General features: G+C 36.7%; 1 protein-coding gene across 1 annotated transcript in view; it reads left to right on the top strand.

The window, feature by feature from the left end:
• The first annotated feature begins 3,784 nt into the window (after positions 1-3,784).
• The window catches only part of LOC121411778 (amphiphysin-like), a 48,163-nt gene continuing 30,162 nt past the window's right edge, over positions 3,785-21,785 (top strand). The window contains exons 1-3 of the mRNA XM_041604627.1: positions 3,785-4,067; positions 19,343-19,478; positions 21,381-21,475. Of these exons, the coding sequence (XP_041460561.1) occupies positions 3,930-4,067; positions 19,343-19,478; positions 21,381-21,475 (369 nt within the window). The 5' untranslated portion in view covers positions 3,785-3,929. The remainder of the gene's footprint in view (positions 4,068-19,342; positions 19,479-21,380; positions 21,476-21,785) is intronic.

Genomic DNA, 21,785 nt, shown 5'->3' on the forward strand with positions numbered 1-21,785 from the left:
TGTCTAAGCGCTTTACAGAATATATTATTACCCCGGTCATCGGATTCAATCAGTCATTCCCGCGCACAATGTGTGCACATCCTGCACTCCCTGGGGAGTATTCCAGTCAGTCGCCGATGAGGCGCACACAGTACTGGACAAGCTACAATGACTTTCACATCCTACCGGGTAGGGTAGGATATTGTGTCCCCCCTACTTATTTGGTATGGGGGACGTGTTCCCCCTGTCCCCCTGGGATTTCCGCCCATGCATGACACTGTGTGACGCAGTCATGACTGTGTAGGACGTCGTATTATTTCCTCCATACAGGGGATATGCTCATGGTGAGGGGGGAGGGGGCATTTTGATCTTCAATACTGTATCAAAATGACAGGTGGGATAATAGTTGTATCTTAAGTTGGTTAATCTCTTTTAAAAATATTGTGACTAAATGTAAATTGAGATGCCATTTTTAAACGACCATTTTCCTTTCATAATAATTATGTCGGCGACGGGGTCCGCGAATGGATGACTCTTTAGTAATAAGGTTATTGAAGTGCATGTCATTTTTATAATTGAACAGCCCTCCCAAAGATAATTAACATTAGATTTTGATAGATCCCTATCTTTTCATTAGATTACCATATAGTGATAGGGGGCTTGACGGCCCCTGCCCCCCCCCCCCAAAAAAAAAAAAAATGACGACCAATAAAAGCAAAGAGAAAAGGAAAGAGAGAGGGATAAAATATATTTTTTTCTAAATAGTGTGTAAAAATCTATCCTCAAATTGGATTTTCAAAAGTTTGTTAGCTCGCAACTGTTTATAATTAATTTGCCCGATACGCCATTATCTAGCCCCCTAAAAATGTATGGCTCTTTACTCCACAGCATATCTACATTTAGGACATAATCCTCTCCTTTGTGAAGGGGAAAACTTACAAAGAAAAAAAACGTAATAATTACTGATTCACGCTATGTAATCACTCAATGTAAACAAAATCCCCCACCCCCCTTATCATACACAGGTATACGTTTTTACCGTCGATAGTTTGCGCTTTAAGTCGTAGCTGGCGCTAATGTAGTTCGTAATAAGATTCAGATTTACCATCAAAAAGTTTAATACGAACCATTTCAACGCTTTTTAGAATCTTCATGAACAGCGAGGATATACATTAATATTTAATATCCAATTCGACCAAAATAGAGCAAGAATCGTCGTCCGATCATTTTTTTTTATGTGCTTATTGACTTGAAAATGGGGCATTTAAGGACTGATTGTAAGCATGAACAGGGTACTCTCCCCGTCCCACCAAATTTCCCAAATAATTTGATGATGTCGACCTGACAGGGGTACACATTGAACAATCTTCTATAATAATCAACATGGCGCATCTCAGTAAACAAATATTGCGAGCGCGAAGCGCGAGTCGAAATTCACACTGACATGGAAAGGGGAATTTTCACATTCTAAATGAACCAACATTTTGAAAGGTTGGGTGAGTGACAACTTTATTCAAATTTAGTATCTAACCTTGCATAAAGATGAATCCAACATTGTAAGTGTTGGTTTGATGAGCCATTAAAGTGGTAAATCCAACATTTAGAAAAGGTTATCACTCCTCCGGTGTTGATTTAACATTGTTTAGAGTGTAAGTAATTTTGTATTGATGAGTGTAATCCGTAACTCACGCTGTAAAAAATGAAGTGCTGATTTAGCACTTACAGTGCTTGTATAGTGACTGCACTACGAGTGCTGATTTTTCTAGTTTAAATTTGAACTAGGAAATCAGTACTCGTTGTGCAGTCTCTATACAAGCACTATAAGTGCTAAATTAGAACTTCATTTTGAGTGCAAAAACGCGAAGCACGAGTTAAAATAAAACTGGACATTTTATAGCCCCCATAATGCAAAGTATAGGTCTAATCTTGTATAATGGCAGGTAGTCGTGGATGTCTTTTTCGTTCAATCACCTGAAATGTTGCTGTTTACAAATTCTGCCCCCCCCCCCTCTATTTCGTTAGTTCTACCTTTTAGTATTCTTCTTCGCCTTTTCTTTACCCCTTCTTCTTCTTCTCAGTCTTTTCTCCCCCTTTTACTCACCATTTTGCGTCGCAATGGGCGTGTGGGGTGGGGAGTGTAAAAATAAAAAAGCAGTAAACTTTAAAAAGTTATTTTGGTCACAACCCTCTGCAGGACATGCAAGCCGCTACAAAACCAAAGTTTCATGGGACACACATAGGAATGTAATGCAGTTCTATATTACTAGAGTTCTGTGGTTATCTATCAAACAAAATTTGCTCATCTTTTTAACGTGTGCATACCGAAAAAACATTGAATTTGATTATCTATTTTCTTAAGAGAAGTGTAATTTCATAAAGATTTCATTGAATTTGGATGTGTTTTGTCACGTATCCAAATTAGGTACCAGTCTAATTGAAATGGTGCTCAATTTGTGTGAGAAGATTAACAGCCCATAAAACTTTGATAGGTGTGGTTTCGATAATGTGGTGTATAATTGCCAAATGGTTTGTTTCATGATCGAGTGGTGATTATGAATATGATAGTAATGGTGATTAATGCCAATGAATGAATGAATAAATGAATGAATAAATAAATAATAATGATGATGATGATGGTGGTGATATGATGGTGATGATGATGGTGATGATGATGATGAATTCAGTGGCGGACCGTGACCAGGAGGAGACAAAGCATTGGAGGGGCATGCACAGCATTGTTCTCAAACAATACAGTGCCCCTCTAATCATTGTCTCGTCCGGATCACGGTCCGCCACTGATGATGATGATGATGATGATAATGGTGGTAATGATGATGATGGTGATGGTGTTGGTGGTGATGATGATGATGAAAGCTATATGCGGCAAGATGAAAGGAAGACATTGTTTTTCAACAAAGGAGTTACAGGCTGTTTATATCTCTGTCAGTCTCTTTTCTTCTTCTTTTCTTCTTTCTCTTTGTTCCCCCTTTTCTACCCCGTTTCACTATCATAGGGGCGCGGCCCGGGCTACCCAGTAGCGATAACCCCTGCATTAAGATAACCATTAAGGATCGAGTGACGTAGGATTCGAACCGACCACGGACCTATATCATATTAGGGGCACATCCAACGCGACCCGTGCGCCCCCGCCCCCTAGAAAGCCATTAAAAATGCTTGCAAGGGGAAGACGTGCATAATGCAAGTGCCAATTTTTTTAAAGGAAATTACTTAACTCATCGACCCGCCCCTGATATGGGGTAAAAGGCTTAAGTTATAAGCCTAATGATGAGGTTGCATAGCGGGATTTTCAAAGTAATTTGCCAGTTGTGGAGTTTGTAGTTTCTTCTACCCCCTCCCTTTATAGGCCCACAAGGGCCGGCTGCAACGGTTTTGAAAGGTATATAGGGTGACTATGCAAAAAAAAAAAACAAACAAACAATCAGATTGTAAGTTGTACGTTTTTGTACAAGTTTTTTGGTTTGTTTAATGGAGACTGAAGCCCCCTCCCCCGGCCCCTGAATGATGAGAAAATGTCTAATCTAATAACATTTTTCAGAAAGAGAGGGTTTGTGCAATTCATTTGAGATAACAGTTGTTAAATCCCGCGTATTGTGTCCCGGAAGCATATTATCTTGCCATCACTTATTATTTGACTCAATTCAATCATGATTCACCCCCATCGAATTATTTGAGCTAGCAGAGATCAGCGATGGGACCCCTGCTAGCTTATCTCTTCCCCCTTTTGATTATTCCTGTCGGTTTGTCACGAGAGAGAGCCCCGCCTACGGAACACTAAGTTTCGATTCATGACTACGTGAATAGCGGTTTTTGTGGCACTCTCGCTGCGGCAGCTCCCGGGGAAACTAGACGCTCGTGAAGGGTATCCTAAAAACTCATTCATTTTCCTCGTACGCGCGGTGCCGGAGTTTTGTTCTTTCAACGTTACGAATATGGGTAGCACGTACGGCGATCGCGTACGCGCACGTACAGCTGCGATTTGGTCACACAGACAGAGCAAAATGGCGGAGATAAAACAAACAAGAAAATCAAGTATCTTCCATAAGGGTATAAACAGAACGAAAGAAAAGGTAAGACACTCTCATGCTGTGTTAGTCAGCATTCGATATCTCTAATTTGATTTTTAAAATGTGTATGATTTCGTCGTGTAGCACTAAAACTCGAGCCCGCAAATTAGGTCAGTGCAGTCTGCAGAATGAATGGTGGAGACTGCGAATGCGATATCAATGTTGTTATTGACAAGTTGAGTTTACCTGGCTGAGCTGCAGCTGAAATGTGTTTGGAAATATTGAGCTTAGTCTGTCTCAATCTTGTTTGATTTCAATGTCATCTGATCTGAGTGGGTCTTTGAATGCTAATTTATTGTATTACCGGGATGTGTGGACTTTCATACATTGCATTGTAATTTGTAGGCTAGGCCTAGTTTATCTTGTCATGGACAAGATAGACAGCTGGCAGCCGTCTGTTTCGAGGAGTTTTTTAACATTTTTTTTTATTTCTCCTTGTACACAGACGGCTCGCTATCGTGCAGCCACCATTAGGGGACTTGCAATTCAAAATCCCCCCGTCGGGGCTTTTCAATTTTTGTCTTTAATGAATTAAAATTGCGAAAATTATAGTGACCAGAGTGCAAATTTATATTCCCTCTTGGCATCAATTGCCAAAAAAGCGAGAAAAATGAAGTTAAAAGGAACAAAAACAGTGACTTACCTCGGCTGTACAGCTGTCGCGCAAATTCACTTCCCCGTTTTATCCGATCTTAAGTACATAAACATATGGCCATTGAGTCCCCTGTACAGATCGCGCTAGTACTTCGGTCTCTGTATTTGGTGAGTGAAGCCAACGAAGTTCAGCTGAACAACCAACAAAACAGAGACCGAAGCTTTTGGTCTAGGGACGAGACTGACCGAGTGTGAGTGACTGTCATGACTGATTGTGAAACTTTATAAAGGGGGGGGGGTTGGCTGAAATCATTTCAAGGTCTAAATTATTTATCGAAATATGATCGGGAATGGCTGATTTTCGACTTCTATCTTGACGTGAATGTTCGAATCCTACAAAATGTAGGTCAGACAATGCTTCACTTGTTAGACAGCTGTTTCGACCGTCTGTTTCGAGTTTTTTTAACATTTTATTTTTTTTGTTATTTCTCCTTGTACACAGACGGCTGGCTATCGTGCAGTCACCATTATAGGGGGATAACAATGCAAAATCCATCCAACGGGGATCATTGATTTTTGTCTTTATTTCATGAAAATATATAAAAGAACTGTACCAAAATAAAGATTATTAGGCCTACTCAGTTTTGGCCTGAAATGCACCAAAACGGGGAAAAACAGTGACTTCCTTCAGCTGTCGGGCAACTTCACTTTCCTGTTTTATGATTTTATCCAAACTTAATACATAAACATATGTCCATTGAGTCCCTGTACAGATCGAGCTAGAACTTCGGTCTGTATATTTGGTGAGTGGAGCCAACAGAGTTCAGCGGAACAGCCAACATAAGAGAGACCAAAGCTTTTGGTCTACACTTGGCTTTGCTGTAATTTTATAATATGGAATCATGCGAACAAAGTCATGGAGTGAACAAATTGCTGCAGGTGCATCGATATCCCCAAATCCCCCAAATTATCGATTAAATTGTATTCAACCGTAAAATAATGCTAATAAAGTGAAAGGTGAGGATGTATTCATGTTAAATGTGTTTGTCAAAATATTGTATGTACCCGCATAGATCCGATTAGAGCGGATTCTACTGCGTTGTTGGTACAGTGGCAGATTGAAATTTTGACCAGCGCGAGTGATGTTGTATTGCTACTTGAATGGGTAAACGGCATTGTCAATTTTCTGTGCACACAAAGTCTATGGGGAAACAGAATTTCCGTTTTCTGACATGCTGAAATGGAATTTAAGATTTTCTGAAATGGAAAAAGCAATTTTATTAAACGGAAAATCACTGTCCCTACACCTAGATGTTCATATAATCATCTCATCATGTCTACGTCCCATGGGAGAGATGATCAGATGACAAGATCTAATAGATACGAGATCTTGCCATCTGATCATCTCTCCTACAGGATGTAGACGTGACGAGATATAAAATCTTGCAAGCTGGTCATTTCTCACTTACTGTAGGATGTAGACATGACAAGATCCACGATATTGTAATCTGATCATCTCTCCCACTGGATGTAGACATGACCAGATCTGAGATCTTGCCATCTGATCATCTCTTCTATAAGATGTAGACATGACGAGATCCAAGATCTTGTCATCTGATCATCTCCCCCATGGGGTGTAGATATGATAAGATCCAAGATATGACGAGATGATTATATGAGCATATATGAGCATTTCCATAAAATATGCATCTTGCGCAGTTCTCATCGTGCACATATACCACAAGTTGATGTCTACATTGACTTGTACTCTCTTTGTGATGTTATCCACAAGAAGAAGTCTACTGACATCCTCAGTGATATTTCAGTACAGTTTACTCAAGCATCGAACAAATGTCAGTGGGTATTTTTTTTTTTTTTGCACTTTGAACCATTAGGCAAACGGATCAAATCAAGATCTTTCTCTTTTGGGGTCACTGCACGATATGGCTTTGCTGTTGAAAATCTCTAGATCATTGGCAACTGTGTAGAGCTCTGGCAGCCCTGCATGCATGTGGGATCAGACTAAAAGGTGTTACATGTACATTGGTTCCATGACATTTGCTCTGGCGACAACTGCTCCAAGTGCTGTGAATTCCACACATTAATGGAATCGCCAGCTTCAACCCTGGATTTAACACTATACCCTAACCTAAACCTATAAAACCCTATTGCAATGGTCGCCAACGCTATGTCTTAGACGAAATAAAGCCAGGAGCAATTGTCGCAGGAGCAAATGTCGTGTCACCGTTACATCGTCTGGTTCTTCCCACACAGTCACATGGGTACCCAGGAGGAGCGAAGTCATTGTGGTTTGCACTTTGCAAGGCTTTGCAGTTTGCAAGTACCTCATACAGTGACTGGCTGTAACTCCAGCAAAGGGAGTGGGGCATTGCATACATTGTGCAAAGGTGAGACCCATTACATCCATTGACCAGAGTATACATGTACATGTAGATAGACAGATCAATGTTTTTTATTAAGTAAAAATTAAACAAATACATACAGATGATACAGACATAGTACATGTAGTTTAAAACTAAATTGAGTCATGCAGGAAAAAAATAGTAAATTATTAAACAGCTTATTATATATTTTGGAATTTTAAAAAGACACATGCCTATCTGGAGTTGCATACTTCCCTGTGATATTAATAATGTGGAGTAAAGCACTTACCGAAAACAGACATTTGGTCATATGTGCCTTCTTAAAGGACAAGTCCACCCCCCAAAAAAAGAAAAATCCAACAAGCAAAATAATGTAAATTTCACCAAATTCGGATGTAAAGTAAGAAAGTTATGACATTTTAAAGTTTTGCTTCATTTCACAAAACAGTTATGCACATCTCTGTCGGTATGCAAATGAGGAGACTGATGACGTCATCCACTCACTATTTCTTTTGTATTTTAATTGGAATTGAATTGAATGTATTTATTGTCCTTTGTAGGAAATTCATTTCACATCGGGTTTACAAAAATGACAAATACATATGCACATAGACAGAATGAAATAGACTTACAATACCGTGGGATTACATACACAAAACAAAATACCGTATACGTTATTTCAAATATAATAGAAAAAGTACAATTGCAGATATATAAATTGATTAATTATTCAAATATTAATTGGTTTGTAATTCCATATCCAGCCCGAATACGGGGGGGGGGGGAGTATTGCGAGACGGTAAATTAAAAGTGAGTATTAAAAGGGGGTGGGGTTCACAGTAAGCTAAGTGCAATTCCCCATTCTATCTGACAACTGTACTATCAAACACATGTTGAGAATTTGGGACAAAAGACTGCCTAAAACGTACTCTGTTAGTACGGGAGACACAGAGGCGAACACCGGACCTATTGAAGTTGTAATAGCAATGTAGAGGGTGAGATGGATCTTTTATGAAATATTCTAATTTTCTCATTGTCAAGTGAAACGGTGATTAATTCCTCCCTATACATGTGGAATCAGCATCGTTTAATACTACATGTATATGGTTCAGTCAAGTCGGTAATTATGGTCAAATCTGTAAAAAAAGAGGAAATATTGTATAATTCAAACAATAAAAAACAAAAAAAAAATAGTGAGAGATGGACATCATCGACTGACTCATTTGCATGTCAGTGAGTTTTGCATATCACCGTTTTGTGAAAAATAAGCGAAACTTTAAAATGCCATAACTTTCTTATTTTACATCTGATCTTGATGAAATTTTCGGTGTTATGCTAGTTTTATTTTTCTCTATTTATTCAAATCAGCAATTTTCTGAGGTGGACTTGACCTTCAAGTATTGATACACATGTGAAGAGTAAATGGGGCAGTCATCTGGCTCATGATGAAAGGCAGAAAGAAAATAGAGTAGACCCTCTTAAAATTTATTTACAACTTGCACTATTGCTGGTTATGGACAGATGAAATAAAAACTGAATTCATGCCTGCTGATATATTTTTGAACTCCTGAAGACAAATGAGCTATGCAAACTACTTTAAGCCATGGTTGTTGAGCAATGTCCTGACTTCTTAGGATATCTCTATTAACGTGAAAAGTTCCTGTGGAAGACCTGCAAAGTGGTTTGATCTGTCTGTCTTTAGATTTAATTTTTAAATACAGATTACACTTAAAGGTGTCAAGAGACCCTGTGAAGAAGCAAGAAAAATACATGTAGGCCTACATATGTAATTGCATGTTTGTGGATCTGCCAATTAAGTATAATATTCCTTTGCCTTGTTCAGCAAAAGTCTGATTGAATATGAGGCAAGTAGAACATTTTCCACTTTTTTTATATCAGAGGAAAAAGGGAAATCACAATAATATAGAAATGAATTCATCAAATTTATTGAATACCAGTATCATACAGTACTTGTGCAAATTTCAAACGATTTATCATGGAAATGATGTTTTGATTTGATCTTTGATACTTGATTGTGCATTGTGTGCATGTGTACATGCTCCGTTTATGAATTATTAGATTTCTACCATGCACTACACATACATCTAAGTCATGTACATGAATCCTTCCAACTTTTGTAGGATGGCAAAGATGAATACATACATGTACATGTATATGTATGTGTACAGTATGTACATGTACATGTTATAAGTTTATTGACCTTTGTTTGGCACTTTCAAGGGGAAGTCTGTGGCAAGTACTTGTATGTTTAGGATGTAGGGAGGAAATTTATGTAAGTTTTTAGTGTGATCACATCAGAGAACAAAAAATTATGATTTCTTGAAAGGTTTTCTTCTACATGTGCATGTACACAATTACTCGATAGGACATGCATGTACACCAAACAAAAAGTTAATATGAATGAAAAATGGGAAAATCCCTCACAAGTTCAAATTTGAAAATAAATGAATGTCATACATGTATACATGTAGGCATACATCCTGGACAGGTCTGGTTAGCCTACTTGTACAAATGAGGGAAACCATCACTATTTTTTTTATTACATTGAATTGTACAATTTTTTTATTGTTGTGCATACATGTACTTGCCCAGTTTGAAATCACCACAAAAACAACGCCAAAATGATTTGTTATAAAAATAAGATTTTATTTTTTAAGGTGTTTTAATTTATTTTTTTAACAAAAAAGATTTCATCATTCACTGTACATGTTTGGATACTCTAATCAGGTATTGGCTATTATGCCTTCGATATTATTGCATGTAAATAGTTCTATTTGATAGCCTGGAAATGAACTTTGCATTGTCTTTGTAACAGAGTACTGGCAAACTCAATACCCTTGAAAGGTGTCTACCCACACACTTGGCATCCATGATTCCTAATGCAGTAGTAGGAGCTAGCTGAAATACTGCAATTCTCTTTGTTTTCGAGTTTATCAATGACATTCTTTTCATGCATGGCGGAGTACGATAGTTGTTTGTAGGGAAAAAGTAAATTTACACATTTTAACTGGCACAGTCACTGTTTGAGCAAATATTTCTTTCCAGTATCTACAAAAAATTGAAATACAAACAAAATATAGAGAAGGTGAAGAGAAGAATTTAAAGCGAAACTTTTGAGATTTTCTTTCATTCAATATCGTGGTTGGGATTCTACCTTTAAATTGAAAGCCCGGTTCTTGTGTATTAAATGGCTTAATACTGCTCAATCACTGTTCAAAGGGCTTTTAACTTTCACCATGATTTTATTGTTCTTTACCTTCTATTTTTTACCACTTGATAAGTCTACACTAACATTTGCATCTCTAGACTTGCATGCACCCTTTTTTTTTGGGGGGGGGGGTGTTGAAGAATAAAAATGTATGAACTGTGGACTGTAGAGCATGTCTAAATCCATTGTATCCTGTATTTGGATACAGTTACATACATGTACATGTGCATGTAAACATTGGTATAATGTCACAAGTTTTTGTACATTCAATCTTTTTAAGAAGTGAAAGTATCAAACAGTAATTTCATTTACACTAAACCACAAGTACGAAGGTATTTCTGTTGACTACTGATGTTTACTTTTAGTTTAAGTTCTCCAAAAGCACTACTTGAAATCATACTTGATACATGCATTTCCTTTTTCATTTTCATTTGTACATCGCTTCTCAGGTTTGGATTGAATGTACTTGTACACAATATTAGGTGACCACCAAAGTTATGGAATCCTTTCTCAATTTAATCAATGTGAATTGATATTCTAAATACATTTAAAACTACTTTTCAATCTTATTTGTGCTTGAAACTGTGCTAATGCTATTTTGTTTTTACTACATGTACTTCTTTGATAATTCTTATGGGGTGTTGCAAGAAACTTGCGATCAATTGCAAGTCAATTTTCGGTCCCACAATCAATCATATGTCTTGCAGTTAATTGCGAATTAGTGATTGATTGCTAATTTGCTCCTTGAAACAAGAAGTTCAATCTGATTGCTACAGCTAACGTTGATCTATCAGTTGTAAAATTGCAAGAGAATATTTGCAATTGAACGCAAATAATTTCTTGCAACACGCCCTTAGTCTTGTGAATTCACACAACATTGCACAGGGCTGCTTGATCTTGAATGTGGTGCGGCCACCCATAAAATGATTTATATTTTCTTTGGAAAAAAATAAAGACAAATGATGATCAAAAGAAAGAAAAATACCTGTGTTTATTAAAAAAGCTTGTAGTTTTTAGAGCACAAATGTAGTTTGTTCAATCAGATTTTCGTACATGTATGCAGTGTGACCAGAGTCAAAGAAAGTGAGCTAGTATTTGTGATGGTAGTAGGCTAGAGTGACATTTGGGGAAAGAAGGGATTAAAGGGGATTTTATAACTTCAATGGCAAGTTTTGCAGAAAAATGAAAAATATGAAAAAAACCTCCACATCAAATAAGTCAATCAGACAAACAGATGGTACGAGAATTTCAAATTCACCATCATAATTGTCTTATAATTATTATCATTATCATCATCACCATCTGCTTCAACGCTACCATCGCTACCATTATCACTACCATTATCATCTTCATCATCATAATCATCATCATAACACCACCACCACTTTGATCATTATCACCAGCATCAACACCATGATCATCATCATAATCATTATCATCATCATCTTCATCATTGTTAACATCAGTGTCATTGCCACCATCACCAACATGAGCATCATCATCATCAATATCATCATCATCACCATCATCATCATCATGCATCACCATCATCATCATTATCAGAACACCACCATCACTTTGATCATCATCACCAGCATCAACGCCATGATCATCATCATAATCATTCTCATTTTCATATCACCATCATCATCACCATCATCATTATTATCAGGCCTCTACAAATTTGTTTTTCATCACTTGCCCTGTCGGGCAAATGATAAAAATATTTGTTTGCCCGATAAAAAAAATGCTTGCCCAATTTGTTTTATAATTTTCTTTCATAATTTGTTTATGACGGTACTATCATTTATGAAGGTCATATAAAATAAAAGCAATTGAGAATCATGTACAGTAAAGAACACACACAAGTTTATTTTCAGCAAAGTACATTAGGCCTTCAAAAAAAATTACATTTATTTTGAAGAAAAAACAACTTTTGCTATAGTATATCTAAATGGGCGTTCAAGGTTTAAAAAAAGAAAAAAAAAACCTTCCCCAAAAGTTGCTAAAATTTCATATTTTGCATCTTTAAATCCATGAATGGTCATCTCTTTGCCTAATTTTCTTGGAATTGTTTTGATGTACATGTAGTTGGAAACTATTAAGAAAATGAAGAATATTCTGCTCTTTCTTGACTCTGGAAAAGATGTTTTATGATGTAAAGACATAAAAAATGTACCTCTGTCGAAACTTTCAAAAATCTTCTAAAAACTTTGCTATTTAACTCTTAGCTCTTTATGCGCCTTGAGCACTCTACAGAGTGGATTTGGCGCTTTACAAGTCTCATTATTATTATTATTATATAAAAAAAGAGCCTTCACTAAAAGTGGAGTGGCTAAAATTTCACATTTTGCATCTTTAAATCAATTTATTTTCCATATTTCCTTGAAATTATTTTGATTTAGTTGGAAACTATCAAGAAAATATGAAGAAAATTCACCTCTCTTGTCTTTTCATCATCGTATTATGATGTTACACTCGGTCAATATTTTTTTATATTGTGGTCCCACATGTAGACTTTCAAGATGTTGCAACATTAACACTGGTCAACACCATGAAAGTCTACATGTGGGACAACAATAGAAAAACATTTACCAAGTGTAACTTCATCAAAATCAGAGTCAAGAAAGAGCTGAATATTCTTCATTTTTTTCGGCTGTTTCCAACAAGTTCAAAACAATCTCAAAGTAATATGGAATATAGATGGCCATTTCATGTATTTAAAGATTAAAAGTGTGAAATTTATCCACTTTTGCCTTTTTTTTTTTTGGAGGGGGTTTGCATCTGCAAATTGCGCAAGATAGTAGCGCATGCGCACATAGAACGTAAGATGAGATGGCACGGTTCTTCGAATGAGGTACCTGGTGATAAATAATCTGTATTTGGCGCTGATTTTACATCAGTTTCCACTGTTTTTTGACTGGTTTGACAAAATGAGAGATAGTTGGGATTATCACTGACATTTTATTATTTTATTTTCAAAACAACCACTTGCCCGATCAGACAATTGACTTTGAGAAATGCTTGCTCGCCCGTCATTTTCACTTGCTCCGGGCAAGCGGGTTTGTCGCGCCCTGTTATCGTCATCATTTATTACCACCACCACCACCATCATCGTTATCTTCATCATTATCAACATCATCATCATAATTATCATTTTTCATTCATCACCAACATCATCATCATTGCTACAATCGTCACCATCATCATCATTAATACCTTTCACTGTCATCATAATATTATCGTTATCATTACCATCAACACATTGATGATTGTACAACTTCCAACTCCACCCCCACCACTAACACCTCTTTCATATCACCACCATCATCATTCGAGAAAATATTGTATTTGTTTTATACATCAGTTATTCAGAGTATCATCACCCATGACTGTGTTGCCTGGTATCACAGTGCCAGACAGAAGGATAAGGATAAATTGTATAGAGTTGTGAAACGGGCTAGTAGGATTACGAAGTGCGTTGTAGATTTGGATAGGATATGTCAAGGAAAGGTACATTGTAGTTGACAAAGCCCAAGCAATAGTCAGTGATCACTCCCATCCATTAAATAAGAAATACAAACTACTTCGTAGTGGAAGAAGGTGGGAATCAGTCAAGGCAAGAACGAGCCGTTACGGAAATTCTTTTATTCCTTTCTCAATTCGTCTTCTCAACCATCAAATAGAAAACAACTAAACAAGTCACCTTATTGCAGAATTACACTTACCCTTCAATATTGCCATCTATGTCTCCTCTTTAATACAATACAAAACTGCCACAAATGTAAAGAGTAATGATAGTAGTAGTAATATTAATAATAGTAATGATAATAATGATAATAATAACTGCAACTATAATGATTACAATAATAGTATCGACATCATGGTCAATGTAGAGTTGTGGATTTTTTATATGTGAATTATGCTTCAAGTAATAAATAAATACATAAAATAAAATGACCTGATACTTTTACTCATTTCACAGTTTGGAATGATGGTAATGATAATTACACCGAATATGCCTTCTTGTTGTTCTTATTTCAGCAATGATCTCGTTATACTCTTTTAATCGTCTTATGTATAAGAACGAATGTATTACGTGCATGCCAGTATTTTGTATTAATTTTTCACACTGCACTTTTTGTCCTAAATTGGTGGGGCTAAGGGGGGGGGGGGTCTTAGCCCCACCAATTTCCCGGGGTTAAGCTTAGCCCACTTCGTTTTCACACTACGTTTTAGCAAAGTGGGCTAGCACGGTAAATAGTACGGTACTATCTGGCCCTGCAAAAAAAGCAGGGTTAGCCGGCTTATTGTGGTGCTAAGATATGCAGTGTGAAAACGAAACAGGGCTAAGGAAAGTGGGGCTAAGCATTAACCAATCACAGAAGTCGAATTGCACGTTAATCACACTCTGTATGGTAAAATCATCAGTATTCATGAGCTGAGGGATAGTCCGGGGTTAAGGCATTAACCACGGTTGAGCAGATAGTATTGGGTTAAGAAAGACAGTAGGTGGTTTCAGACCGCCCCGAAGTTCGCCAGTTCCAGGTATTCTCTGATCGGGAAATTTACCGCGATCAGAAAATACCAGGTATTTTGGTAATGTGAAAGCAAACTACGCGTAATCTCCCCGAAAGAAAATACCCGCTAAATAGTAGGTACTTGGCGAAATTACGAGAACTTTCGCGGGGATTTTTCCAAGGTCGCAGGTATTTTGGCGATGTGAAAGCAAATTACGGGAACTTTTAGCCCAGCGTGTCGTTGGGCGCGGGAGCTGTGGGTGGCTGCTGGGCTAGTGATTTTGAATCTCGCGCCTTGCCTGCTTATCAGACCATACTGCGCATGCTCGTAACTTCAGGAACTTATCCCGAAGGGTATGTTTCAGGGCGGTGTGAATGCAGGAATAATTAACAGGTATTTTTCAGCCTAAATAAGTTCTCGTAATTTAACGGGGATTCTTGTGATCGAGGCGGTTTGAAACCACCTAGTGTGAATTGAAAAAAGATAGTATGGGGTTAAGAAAGACAGTGTGAATCAAAAAAAAGAAAGTATGGGGTTAAGGATAGTACATGTATGGGGTTAAGGAAATGCAGTGTGAAAAGCATATACATATATGAGGATTTGAAAACACAGGCTCATGCAAAATTGAATGGTTAATTAATCTTCATGTAGGCCTACGATACATGTACACATGTATGTTGACTATGAATTAAGTTCTTCATGAATCAGTGTTGTTTACAATCTTTCAAATGATCAAAAACTTCCTGTGAGTAATTTCAGAAATGACAGATGAATCAAAACTAAAAAAGTACAAACAATTTGGCATTAACACAGGATGTGTTCTGTGCTATCTCCATAGCAATCTTTGTGTTTAATTCTTTTGATAAAGATCTGAGAATCATAATATGCCATGATTTGGTCTATTATACGCTTGTGTGCACATTGTTGGACTGTGTGTACCCTGATAGTGATATCATATATCACGTTTTGAAACAATTTAAGAATAGATTATAATTCCACCCTTAAAAAAAATCACCCTGAATGAGTATTTCATGCTGAAAAATGACATCACATGAAAGTATTGACACACAAAAAACAATGCAATGGTTTGCACTTTAATAACCTTTTCTGTCTTCATTTTCAATTTAAATGCATGGGTAACAGTACGATACATATGCACAATGTACATGTTCTTGCAGAGGAAAGATGGTTGAGTATGTTCCTGCCTATAAGCATTGATGTTTTAGTTGTTGAAAATTCTGTGTTTTGATGATTATAAGTGAAATAAGAAGAAAATTTATCATTAACACTTTGCATTGAAACTTTTTGCATGTTGGATTTTAATAGGCAATCAGTCAGAGCTGTGCTTAAAAAAAATTGCCCGATTTGAACTTTGTCTGGCTATTTAGGTTCATATGGAAACCCTGTTTATAATGAACCCCTGTAAATGAAAGAGTGCTGTAAATTTGTATAGACCAGTATGGCAGTCTCTGCTAACACTTCATATGTGAATGCATGAAATACAAGGCCAAGGCATTACAGAAAAAAAAATCAACTTGAATATTGGCATGGACAAAAGATGTGTACTTTGAATAGGCTTACATACATGTAGCTTCAATGTACATGAAAATTCCTCAAAACGGTATTTTTACAGTATAGGCTGTACATTTAATACATTGAGACAATTATATATTGGTCTGGCTTAAACATTTTTTTAGAAATATTATCATTACCAGTATATTATTATTGTTATCATTATTCTTATTATTCTATATTGATTTATTCACAGTATTATTTATTTTTATTTTATTTATTTATTTTTTTTTGTGGGGGGGGGTGCTACATTATCTATGTTTTACATCAAGTACTATACTTGTGTACAATTCTTTAGCCTTTTGGCATGTGCCCTTCACACTCCCACTCATCTAGAAATGCACACGTATTGATAATCATCATAATCATCATGGTGTACATGTACATGTACATGTACGATACAAGTCGGCTTATGATTAATAATATTGAACACCAAGGCTAATCCCGAGAAACCACAATATTAATGGGCATCCTATGGTGAAGATTAAACACGTAATATTGCCCATCAGGACAGTGGCCAGGTTCGTAAGGTCACCAGGAAGTAATGACCAGTTCTCAGGATGGATGAATTTGTCAAAAATTTGTACATTCAAATTACACAAGTTACTTGTATATACATGTAATGTACATATATAGTGCATTTTGTACCTCCACATATATTGTTCGTTATGCTAATTTATGAAATTTGACATACTTATAAATCAGCATACAAAATACATGAGGGCGACAGGTGATTTCATGAGGGCTCAAATACTGTAGCCCCTAAAAATCCTCCAAAATGCATGCTTTGGGGTGACCATTCTTATTTTAGAGTTGCCCCAAGATCTGTCACAAACAATATTCAAGATAATGTAAAAAATCAATAGAAGTATGGCAGAATGATATTTGCATTTTCTGCATAATTACTTGTTGCCCCTAAAAAGGGAGCCCTTAAAATGAAAGAGATAACCCCCCCCAAAAAAAAAAAAACTCTGTGATTGCCCCAATGTTGAGAAAAAGATAGCTCCTAGAAAAAGAAAATATTTTCAAACCCTGACATATTTTATGTACATGTAGCAATACAAAGTTAATGGTCCAGTTTGTAATGAACATGCACAACATTTGCTATCTCATGAAGATGATGTTATCCTTTGACAGCATTTGTACTGATTTCATTTGTATGAAGGCCTATAGTTGTAGTTCACATACACATAACATCTTTTTAATAGAGGGACTGTCCATAGTAGAGTCAACATGTTAGTAGGCTTCCAGTGAAATACATGTGGAGCGTTGTGGCCCAGTGGATTAGTCTCCGGACTTTGAAACAGAGGGTCGTGGGTTCAAATCCCAGCCATGGCGTAGTTTCCTTCAGCAAGAAATTTATCCACATTGTGCTGCACTCAACCCAGGTGAGGTGAATGGGTACCTGGCAGGAATTTATTCCTTGAAATGCCACAGCGCTGTAAAGGCTGCGGGGCTAAAGCCAGGGTAATAATATCCAAGTCCTTTGGAAGCGCATAGAGACGTTATTTATGATGTGTTATGCGCTATACAAGAACTGACTATTATTATTATGTACCCCATGCTTTATTTACATCATTTTCTCCATGTTGACAGTCTGCCATTAATCTGTATGATAATCATATTATCATGAGGGTTTATTGTGAAAATCTGTGAAACCTACACACAGACAAAGTCTGTGTTTGTAAGACTAGGTCAAATATATATGCCCTATTTAGGTCAGTTGATGATTGGTTTGAATTTGATGCTGATGAAGGTAATCAGGGCTTGACACGAATGCCACTTCACTTCACAAGACGGGAATTGGATATTTCCTCCTAAATACTGGTGGAAATTCATTGTAAAGCGTTAATCCTGGTATTGGGAAAGTTGTTCTGACGAGGTTATACGGATTCAGACCCAGTTATAGGTTGAACTTTGCGTGTTACTGTACTTGGCTATTTCACAAGCTTTAGCAAGATACTCATTATGTCTAAAGTGAATTTGATCTGAGTATAACAGCAAGGTTTCTCGCTAATTGGTGGCCCAATTGGTTCACCAAAATCATAAATTTCATACTTCGGTAGCCCGCAAAGCAAATTTGGTGGCCCTAAAACAATAGAAAACATTACGATATACTCTAATATTGAATGTATATTTTTTATATAGTGCTTTTTACATTTAGGTATAACATCTGCAAGTGATTTACTTCTAATCTTTAGACCATGCAATCCAAGACGCTTTCAAGAATTTTTTATTATTAGATTTTTAAATAGATAAAACAACCCAGATCGGTTTCATTTCTTTCAACATTCAAATACCCAATCTTGGATCACTTTGTAAAGTGGTCTGGGCCCTTTCTTGCAAAGAGTTACGATTGATCCAATCAATCGCAACTCTATGGAAATCCATCAGTGTCATAATGTTTCCTACAGCAAATTTGTAAAATGTCCTTTGTAAACAAAGGAGAACACACCAAATTGTCAAGAAATCAGTGATGTTATGGATATACTTTCATATCTTGGAAAATTCTTGAACAAACATGCATTTCATATGTTGACTTTGCTGGCTTTCCATAGTTGCGATTGATCCGATCAATCGCAACTCTTTGTAAGATGGGCCCCTGGTCACTCAAGTTTAGGGTAATCCTGAGATCTGTGTGATGCATATGATTACGGACACTGTATGTTGACCAGTGGATGTTTCACAAAGATTTACATATACATGTACATAAGTGTAACTTCAAATCACACTTAAATTCCCAGTAGCTTGCTGTATAGTAAGCATCACCTCATTGGTTAAATCATGGTACCAGTAATCTTTGGTGCGCACTACTGTGTACTGTATTATACATGTAGGACTGCATGTTACATGTATGTATCATGTGCGCATCGACATGACTCTTATAAAGTCACACTTAACACTTTGTGAAACTCCCCCCTGGTGCAAGATGGATTTTAGGTGCATTTATAATTTGTGTTCTCTTTCTGCTATTACAGGTCCTTCAGAAGCTGGGCAAAGCAGACGAGACGAGAGATGAACTGTTTGAGCACTATGTACAGAATTTCACTTCACAACAAGCTGCTGCTAACAGATTGTTCAAAGAACTCAAGAACTATGTGACGTGTGTTAAAGGTTAGTAGTAGCTGTATCCGCCTCTTCGGGCTGCCCCCAGGCAAATTTTTGCCTCAGAAACACGTGCATGAATCATGATTTGGTTTTCATGTTTCGGTTTTAGGGTTAGAGGGGTGTTTGATTTTTGGGAGGGACAAGTTTTTTGTTGTCATGATGTGAGTCTGGATTGCGGCACATTTGTGGTCTATTGTAATTTGGTGACAAAGATCCCAAGAGGGTTAAGCTATGACATGACTTTACATGCAATGACTCCTTGACAATGATGTAAAATACAACATAAAGGCCACCGTACGCCTTATGACCCGACTGGTCTACGACTGGCTCGCGACTGAGTGAGGGGAGATGTGACGTCACAGCTCTTGTCAGCTTGAGAGTCGCAGGCCGGTCAGAGACAAGTCGCAAGAAAATCATAAGGATTTGACATGTTGAATCCTTATGACTGAATCGCAAGCTCAATCCAACTTCTAGCCAATCAGACAGCAGAGTTGCACGATGCATATATGATATACAATGTGCATGCCTTTTTCTCAGTTGTTATGGCAAAAAGCAAAAAGCGCATGTGTGAGTCTCATACAGCATGGTAGTCGGATTGCAAGATGTGCTGTGCCGAGGCTTACAACGACCTTGCGAGGTATGGTGGCCTTAAGAGGTATGGTGGCCTTAAGATTCATACTCACTAAGTCGCAAGTCAGTGGTTGACCAATTAGGTCGTAAGGTGTATGGTGGCCTTCAGATCATCATTTTCATGACTATTACATTACAATATTAATAAAAGTGTATTCTGTAGTACTTTGTATTCGGATTCAGATTAATTTATTGTTCCAAGCATATTAAAAACACAGAAATTTGTCCTCCTGTGGCAGCATACATGTACATACAGTAATGATATTAAGTATATAAATAAACACTAACAACATATGAATTGGAAAATACCTTGTATTTAAACATTTAATATTCAAGCATTTGATATTTAAACATTTGTATGTACATATACCCAGTGGTTTTAATTGCACTGCCTTTACATGTACGTTAACATGCACACATGACAAATGTAATCATATATTCAAAGTGCTGTTGATTAAATAATAATAGATTAAATTGAATTAAAGAATTATCACAAATACACACTCTTTGTACATGTACTATAGTCTGTACATATATGTAGTATTAATTATTAAATGATATTTGGACTCCATTTCAATTAAATTGACACTCCTAATGATCTACACACTCAGATACATTCATTGAAACCTTTTAATCTGATAATGACCATGAGAAATTTACACACTACTATATAGGGCACATCTGACATTCTCTGTTTACAAGTAATCTGATTGCTTTCTGAATGCAAGCAATGAAGGTTGATTAGATTATCACTGACAGAGGAAGAATAGTATATCTATTGAAAATATTTGCATAGATATGTTCAGATCATTCTGTACATTTATTGTGGTTACCATTATTTATTTTGATTTATACTTTTTCTTAAAGTGGTATGAGTCCCTTTTCTTTTAAAACATGGTTTCTTCATAATGCAATCTACTTGTACAAATTGATATTACTTGTAAGTCTTAGTATGCTACAAAAATGTGGCTACCGTATTTATAGCCACATTTTTGTAGCATAAACATGTTGTAATTCTGTAGCATACAAGATTTTCTTGCATACAAGATTATTATATTGCTCGTTGCTAATTAAGGACTTGAGTTAATTATGTTTCCAATTTATACAATTAATCCCTCTATTTTGCCCCTCATTTCTGTCAATGTAATTCTTCTATTTCCATCTCCCTTCTCTTTTTCCTTTCTTGATATTTCCCGTGCTACTCTTTTCATGATATGCATTCCTTTCTCTATGACAACCAATCATGCTCCCTTTCATATTTTCTGCCCCTTTTCACAGCGATGAGTCAAGCAAGCAAAGCCCTCTTTGAAGCTATGGAGTCGACGTATGAATCAGAGTGGCAGGGACAGGAACAACTGGCTAGTGTGAGAGAGGTGGGTAGCAATTCCCTGGGTTCGTCTCCAGGGACCATACAGTAGTTACAAAAAAAAACCTATTTTAAAGTTAGGTTAAAATCCCCCCAAAGTGCATGTCACTATTCCAGGTAATTTTTAGAATATATGAGTGTGCCTGTCTTATTAACAGTAAATATGTGGAAGATATGAAATAAAATCTTGTTTATTTGATAAATTTTGTGATTGGCATATTTTTTTTTTATGTAAACCTCTTTTTAATCGAATGGGTGAAAAGTTTCAGGATATAATATTTGTACGTCGCTTTGTGATACCCTATTACTAAATTTGT

The sequence above is a fragment of the Lytechinus variegatus genome, chromosome 3 (assembly GCF_018143015.1).
Source record: "Lytechinus variegatus isolate NC3 chromosome 3, Lvar_3.0, whole genome shotgun sequence".
NCBI classification, from domain to species: Eukaryota; Metazoa; Echinodermata; class Echinoidea; order Temnopleuroida; family Toxopneustidae; genus Lytechinus; species Lytechinus variegatus.